A 7,826-nucleotide genomic window follows, 5' to 3' on the forward strand; every position below is an offset into this window, starting at 1 on the left:
GAGCATTGGGACATGCACGCAAGAATTTCTTTCTCGAGCAAATACCCCCAGAAAAGTCACCAATCAAGTCAGTTGTCATAGATTCGAGGACGAATCTTTTTGAAGAGAGGGGGAATGATATGATCCGGCTAAAGGACCCTTCGCACGGGCATGTGGAAGCATTCCAGGATGACGGGGTATGGCATGAAGTCGAGCATTGGGACATGCACGTGCTAGCTGGACCAGGTAAAAGAGCATGGCCCAAGCGAATCGATCAAGCCATGCAAAGGATGTTATTGCACGTCCTTAGAAGAAAAGTTGAGCTCTTGGCCGAGCTGCATGTGGATTATGAAGCCACGACCGTTAATATCCTAGAAGTCTATTTAGAAGATGATCCCAATTCAAATGACTGAATTTTATTGCTTTTAAATATCTTGGGCCTATTTCATTTTGGGCTCATTACACTTAGGATTTATTTTAACCAAGTCCATTAACTCATTTAGGTTATCAGATAGTATCTCTCTATAAATAGGCATGTAGCCTCCCTAGAGAAAATAGATCAGTTTTCATTCTACTTTGTGAGAGAGATTTTCTCCGAGCTGTTGCTCAGCAACTTTGCGGATATTGCAAGTGTGATCACTTGTGATTCTCGACATTTATAATATTGGTTTCTAGCTCTTTATAGCTAGCAGGTCAATATTCTGTTTAAAATATTGGTTTGTGACTCTTTATAGTCATCGGGTCAATATTCCCTATCCTTGAAACCTTCATTGGACGATCCTGGGTTTGATCTCATTCTATTGTTGTTGGGTCTTGCGGCAGGTTCGTCAAGGTTCGCATCATAATTGATAATGAGACTACACTTAGGCCGGACTAATATGAAGCACAATCTGGCTGCCTTGAAATTAGATTTGGCGTGGTGTGAACTCACACGAGGGTACGAAAGCATAGCCCGCTTTGATACCATATAAAATTTTACTGGGTCTATAAGCTATTGGATCCATTTCCAACCCAAAAACTCGAACCGATAGGTTGTGATACCCAATTACTTATAAACTCACGAATTTCTCTTTAATATTTCAGCGTGGGACAATATGTCTTAACAAAGACAAATTATCTAGTGAGTTGCATCATGAAGAATGCGGAGTGGTGTTGGCAAGGATGGACTGATTACCAGAGTTTGGCGGTTCAAAGACTGACCTATATGGATGCCTTTATGGGCTTAGACTCGTAGAAATTACGATAGTGTTTTTAGGTATGCACATAGCTGAAGCACTTATACAATTGCTAGTGCTTTGGGGATCTAGGATGTTCGATGTAAAGGTCCCAAAGTATCCTAGAGCCAAAGCAATATGGTTCCTGACGTACGCACTGAGGGTCTCTTTTATTTGCTGGCTTAGTTTACTGGAAAGACTGAGTGCAACAGATAAAACGAGTGGCTCCCGAGTGCGGCAAAATGTAGTAGAGTGTGAGGTTTACGGCCAGAAGTAGAAACCAAGGATCATTTTGTTGTTCACATTTCAGATTACTCAAGCTTTGTGGAAGAATTTGTTTTATCGGAGTGATATTTGGAGATTATTAACTCAAGCCGGTCGAATGAAGTAGTTTAGGCGTGCTCGTTAAAGTGGGAAAATCTTGACACAACCGTATTAAAGCTCTTGCGTATACACTTATGTATGTCTATCATGTTTGGAAGGAAAGATTAATATTGGATGTTAATTAGCCCCGTCTTCCTACAGGAAAAATAATGTTTGCAGGGAAAGAAACCTGCGATATTATGAAGGGAAAAAGAATGCAATATTTACTATTATTAGCCATATATCTCATATATGCTCATGGTTTGATTACGATTACATAAGTAATTAATTAGCTGGCTTTGGGTCTATCATTTGGATCAATTTCTTTCTGTTTGTCATATTTCTTTGGGTGAGTGCCTGTCATATGCACATATGTTATTTTATTAGCCTTTAAAACTCTCCACTTTATAAAAGAAGAAAGAGAAAAAAAAAACTAAATTTAGCCAATAATTAGAAAATGTCTCTATGCTTTCAGAGTTTGGTCTATACGGTTGACTGATAGTATTGACTGTTAATGGTAGCAGTTAGCAACAGAGCAGTTGTGGTTTGAAATATGAGGGACTGGGTTGGTGTAGCATTACAAGTGAGCTAGAATAGTGAAGGGGTACCACCATTGCTTTCGTCTCCAGTCTTCCATTTTCAGGTAAAACGGATAGTGAAATATCGGATTTGCTTAGTTATATCGATAACCATATATGTAACAATGATAAGACTCGGAGCTCTACATTTTCCTAATGCAACAGGGAAATTCGCGAAATAAAACGCTGTAGTTCATTTATGAATTGGCTCCACGCCACAATATCAGGCGTTATCCCGATCATGACATCGTATCGGGAAATTCAAATGCCAGTGAGCTAACCTTGCACAAGTTGTTGAAAAGTGAATGAATTTGGTATCCTTGTCGTCCAATTGCTTACCTACTTTCCATGTGAGACAGCCAAGCTGTATAATTCAAACAAATATACATAGACTCAACTAATTTTATTGACCGGCATAGGTTAGTTCAAGTGATTCGGCACCTATTTCCTTTAAGTAAGGTCTCGATTTGAGTCTTGTGAATCGAGAAAATCCACATTGGGAGAGTTTTACTCCTTGACTGATTTAGTGGGGACCTATTGGACTTTTGAATATCAGGGTTCACACCGAAAAAAAAAATAATTTTATTTTTTTAAATTCCAGAAGCTATCATAAAGAATGTAGTGCAGTGGCGTACGCCCACGCTTGGTAACAAAGAGATTCCAGTTTCGATACTTAATGGGACTACCATTGCCCATTTATTAGATGTTAGAATTTCTATTTCATTGTTTTAGGCTCATGAACCTTTCTTATAACCGAAAAAAATTCACAAGCTAAGTACGCATCTCTCACATGTTTAACATCTTAAGAATACAATGACCTTAAACCAATCACCTTCCCATAAAATCTTTAATAGGAGCAATAGTATTCGTGATGCATAGACGACCTCCCATCTGAATCTTTACATTTTGGTGCGGTGCTTAGTTGAATTAAGAGGGAAAGGAAGGGGAGGGGGAGGCGGTTAAGTGATTCAAGAAAATGGATACTCGGAATTAGTTCAATCTAATAGAAGGCAATGGCACAACAAACCAAAAAAAAAAAAAAGGAAAGAAAATCTATTAAAAGCATTATGCAGTCAGAATCAAGTCGATATCGAAGTAGAATTAGTTCAATCTAATAGAATAACCATACATGTACTCTCATCCAAAAAGAAAGAAATGGCAATTGGAGAAGTTGGGGCACTAAAACATGAGATGAGATACACGCAAGGCTCTTCCCACAAACTAATTAGTGGAGGACTCATTTGCCTAAAGCCCACCGTCGCACTTCTATTCTATTCACGCGGACGTGCCATAGTTGCCAACCGATGAGAGTGGGAAAAAGGCAATTCGGATAACGTATTTAAATTAGGGAGCATTGTGATGCTTGTAAGTGAAACAGATATTCGAGCTGAGCATTTTATATGCTTGGGATCGAAATCTTCTGAAGTAGCAGTACGATATTATTTGATAAAAAAAATACTTTCCGATTTCATTGATCGGTAAAGATGAGTCGGGTTATTGTCACCAGCAAGTTTTTACCGTAGACGAAAATCGACCGTTGATGGCTGCAATAAGTGCTGAGCTCGGCCGATCACAACTGCATAGCATTACGAACCAATGATGCATAAAGTTGTGGGCCATTAATTTAATCCCATGAAGCCGTAGATGCACCACTAGAAGAGGCTAGTATTTTCCGAGAGTAGGAAGCACGGGATTACGAGTGAACGAGGTTGGATGACATTAGCAATGCAACCACTTTCTTTGACTTGAAGGTTAAGCCAACCCCACTCCATTAACAATCACTAGGAGCTACAAGTGATTTGCATTATGAGCTATGCAATGCACCTTTTCTCCACTCTCATTTGGTTCACACAAGCTCAGCTTTTCTTGCCCGATGCCGGCGATATTTCGCTTGCTTTATGTCTTCCCTTTCCAGCCATTTCGGGATGAAAGCGAACAGTTTCAATCGGTTATGGTAATAGAGTGAAATGTCGACACTAAACAATCACGTTGCGTTCGACTAGTCTATCACGTAGCAGAAAGACCATGTTGTCCAGTATATTTTTTCTTAAATGGAATGTATGCGATCACTATGCGTCCATTTAAATCTGACCTTAGAAAACCGAACAAAGTAATGATGTTTTACCCTCTAATTGAGATTATTTGGTCAACTTTCAGGTAATTTTGAGTTTTAGAATTGTGCAAGTTTTGCAAGGGGTCGCAAACTCTCCAAGACTTTCATTCAATGATCATTTTCGGAACGCCTGATGAATTTTTATATATGTTATTAGAAATGAACTACAGAGGAGCTGCTCAAACTCCAGCACCACTTACTCCTGAGCACTTCTCTCTATAACTACCTGAAAGACCTACAAAAAGATCAGGACGATGTCGGGATCCACTCGTCCCCTTGAATGAATCTCTTAACCGAATAGTTATCCACATGCTCAGCAGGAATTTGACTACTCCATGAAACTCTCTGGGATGTATCGGACCTGGGCCCGGTGTTCTTGAACTCCCCGTAGTAGAGCGTCTTCAGGGCAAAGTCCCCGCTCCAGGGCATCCACCCTGCAGGCGTAATTAGGGCTTCGAGATTGCAGTTAATAAAGACAGTCCTTGAGTACTCCTTCCATGGCCTGCCGAGGAAATTCTTGTGCACTGCAGGCTTCTGGTTGTACAGTTTCATGTACTCCTCTGTCCCGTTGATCTGGCAGTTCTGGAACACGAAGCCAGTCGACTGGGAGGGATCCGTCCTGCCATGGGCTGTGATGGCGTTGTTCTCCCCTTTCTCAGGTTTGAGCTGGCGGGGCCGCACCAGGATCTCGCAGTCCTGGAAGTACGCGGCTGAGTTCCCAAAGATGAAGTCGACATTGCCTTCTATCCGGCACGACTTGTAGTACTGGCGCAAGGCATGGACATACAGGGTATCTTGATTCCCAAGGAACTCGCAGTTCTCTATGAAGGATAAGTCACTCTCTGATCTGAACGCAACAGCCTGATGAGCATCAGGGCCGGCAGTGTTCTGAAAGGTTATGCCGGTGGCCATGAATCCATCACCCAGGACGCCTGCATCGATTTTTGATGAACTAAGTCGCACATTAATACGATCGTATGCAAATGATCTAAGGTAATGACTTTTCAAAGGATTTTCCAATTAAATTCATGCATCTAGTTAGTGAAATTTATTGATCTTGGTCAATGAAAGGATGTTGTCAACATCATTTAATGTTAACCATCGTCATCGGTTGGTATCGCATTAAAGAAAATATCACGACATTCAGCTGTAAAGACGGAACAAAAACATCGGTTGCTTTCAAGAAATAAGGACTCAATTGCGGGGAAGCATATTCTTGCTGCAGTGATTCCTTCCCATTTCGTTCGGTCTCGCCGAACCATGAAAACAGAATAATATAGAGAGCCAAAATCGTAAAGGCATTACGAGCAGGTCGAAGGAAATTACCGACGGTGGCAGTGTTGTAAGTTGACATCCCTGGCTGGCCCACGTTCAAGGACCCAGTGATGACCGTCTTGCCCACCCCATCGCCCACAAACACCACGTTCTTCTTCTCGAACGGGACCCTCACAGTCTCCTCGTAAATCCCGGCCCTGATGCGGATCACGAACCGGCCCGCCCCGTTGTCAGGTGCAGCATCAACGGCGTCCTGCACCTTCCCGTAGCAGCCACCTCGGCCGTCCTTGCAAACTGTTGCATCCGCCGTCAGATTGGACGGGAACCCGAACCCGGCCGCGAAGTCCGAACCCGACTCAGACCCTGGCTCCCAAAACCCGTCCCGCTCCGTGACCGGCGGCCTCCACGACTTGGTGTCTTTCTCGTAGAGGTCGTAGGACACCAGCATGCCGAGGGCGTTGCTGGTCAGCATGGTCAACGAGTTGAGGAACGACATCGTTTCATTAACCTGCGGTGCAATGAGGAAGTGTATTTAATAAGGTGGGTTTACTTTTTCATAATACGGAAAGTTCACTAGGAAATAATTGGTAAGCCGCAATCAATCACTAACCGATATATGGAATAATTGTATTCTAATTATTCTGATTCATTATATTATATTACTAGTTCTTTCTCAATTGGTGAGATTACTATGTGCTTAATTTATGAAACAAAATTACTTCACTTAGAAAGAAAGAAATCTCTTAAAAAGGACAATGTACACAAAAATGTTCGGGTTTTTTTTTTCCGAGAATCATACCGTGCATCGATGACTAGTTAAATAAAACTTAAGACTTGAAAATGGAAGCTGGAACGGAACGAACAGATTCTAAAAGGGTCCGGGGATATGCGGTATCATTGATCGAGAACCATTTTTATCAGAAAATCCATATGTTCTGTGCAATGTAATTAGTTATTAATATACATGTGAATGTGGTTAGCAAATACCGACCAGGGCGGTGTCGTTGGCGTACTTGAGGCCCGACCAGCAATCGTATTGGTACAGGAGGGCGGCGCTCAGCCACGCGCGGGCGTCCTTCGTCTTGCCACGTGGCAGCGCACCGACCGTCGCCTGCGTCCGGTACGCGGAGTTGTCGAGAACCTGGAGGCAGTTATTAGCGGCGGTGGTGCGGTTCGCGTTCCCGGCGGAGGAGTCCAGGATACGTTTCACCATGCCCTGGGCCGTCTTGAGGTTGTCGGCGGACACCGAGATGGCCGCGTCCAGGATCTGTGTCGGGTCAGACCCCACCGGAGGGGACTTGGACGACAGGGAGGAGGCGCAGAGGTCCGGGAACCTCGTGGCCTTGCATGCCAGCTGGAGCGCCCGAGGCGCTGCGGCGGAGGAGGGAGGAGAACGGGGTTGCGGGTGGTGGCGGGCGGCGGAGGAGGAGGAAGGGAGGGAGAGGAAATGGAGGGAGAAGAGGCAGAGGAAGAGGAAGGCAGCCATGGAGATGATGAGGAAGTTGCGGGTTGAGAGGAGGGAGAGGAGAGTTGGGTGTCTTATAGCTCTCCTATGGACTGCTGCTGTCGTCATCGTCATCGTTGCTGATGAGCTCTATTAATGTTTGGTAACGGCGGGTTAATTTGGGAGAGAGCGAATTTTTGGATTCTACCCGTGTCCCTCTTGTGTGGATCAGAAGCTCTCAGAGCTGGAACGGAAAAGCGTTTAACCCTTTTTTCACGAGCAACAACTCTCTCTTTCTCTCTCTATCTCTATCTATCTGGGTCACGGGTTTGGTGCGTTCACGGGCTTCACAGAGAGAGAGAATAAGGGGTTGCGTTGTGGCTGAGTCGACTCGGTTGTTGGGTCGGGGAATGGACTGGGAGATCTGATCTCAGGCGGTTATTGGATCGCCATTGTTTATGGCAATGGAGGAAAAGACAGAACTTGAACGGAAAGTGGTCATGGAAGGCTTTTTTGGATGAGAGATGAGCTGTGAGATTTTTTATTTTTTATTTCCGAACATCGGGAAATTCAATTAAATCCGATTAATTCGGTTGAGCCGCATCGACTTACTTTTCCAGTATGAATTTTCTATAATCACAACGACTAGAACCCGAGATACTGTTTAAGCACCGAATCGCTTAAATCAACCCATATTAGTTGAGTCGCGGAAGTTTTAGAGAGGGAGAGTTTCAATAATGGGGTCGATTGAAAGCGTGATTAACAATATTTCCGGCCCCACTCATATTCGTTCGAAATCGATAAAGCCGTCTTGTCTTTCTATATCTCGTAAATTTACCGAGGCAACGCTTGCTTGCACG

At 43.5% G+C, this 7,826-nt stretch overlaps 1 protein-coding gene across 1 annotated transcript; it reads right to left on the bottom strand.

Moving 5' to 3' along the window:
* Positions 1-4,328: 4,328 nt before the first annotated feature.
* LOC116201401 (probable pectinesterase/pectinesterase inhibitor 51) lies at positions 4,329-7,276 on the bottom strand. The gene is made up of 3 exons (XM_031532627.1): positions 6,514-7,276; positions 5,574-6,030; positions 4,329-5,179 (listed from the first exon to the last, which is right to left on the bottom strand). The coding sequence occupies exons 1-3, from the start codon at positions 7,099-7,101 to the stop codon at positions 4,494-4,496; spliced, it is 1,731 nt and encodes a 576-aa protein (XP_031388487.1). The 5' UTR covers positions 7,102-7,276; the 3' UTR covers positions 4,329-4,493.
* Positions 7,277-7,826: the final 550 nt, after the last annotated feature.

The sequence above is a fragment of the Punica granatum genome, chromosome 3 (genome assembly GCF_007655135.1).
Source record: "Punica granatum isolate Tunisia-2019 chromosome 3, ASM765513v2, whole genome shotgun sequence".
NCBI classification, from domain to species: domain Eukaryota; kingdom Viridiplantae; phylum Streptophyta; class Magnoliopsida; order Myrtales; family Lythraceae; genus Punica; species Punica granatum.

What these genes read in the sequence shown, in the direction of transcription:
- LOC116201401 (XM_031532627.1), bottom strand. Translation starts at nt 7,101, where the DNA reads ATGACGATGACGACAGCAGCAGTCCATAGGAGAGCTATAAGACACCCA. An exon ending in ACGCCAACGACACCGCCCTG is followed by an intron (nt 6,031 to 6,513) that starts GTCGGTATTTGC and finishes ATTGCACCGCAG; the next exon opens with GTTAATGAAACGATGTCGTT. An exon ending in TTACAACACTGCCACCGTCG is followed by an intron (nt 5,180 to 5,573) that starts GTAATTTCCTTC and finishes AAATCGATGCAG; the next exon opens with GCGTCCTGGGTGATGGATTC.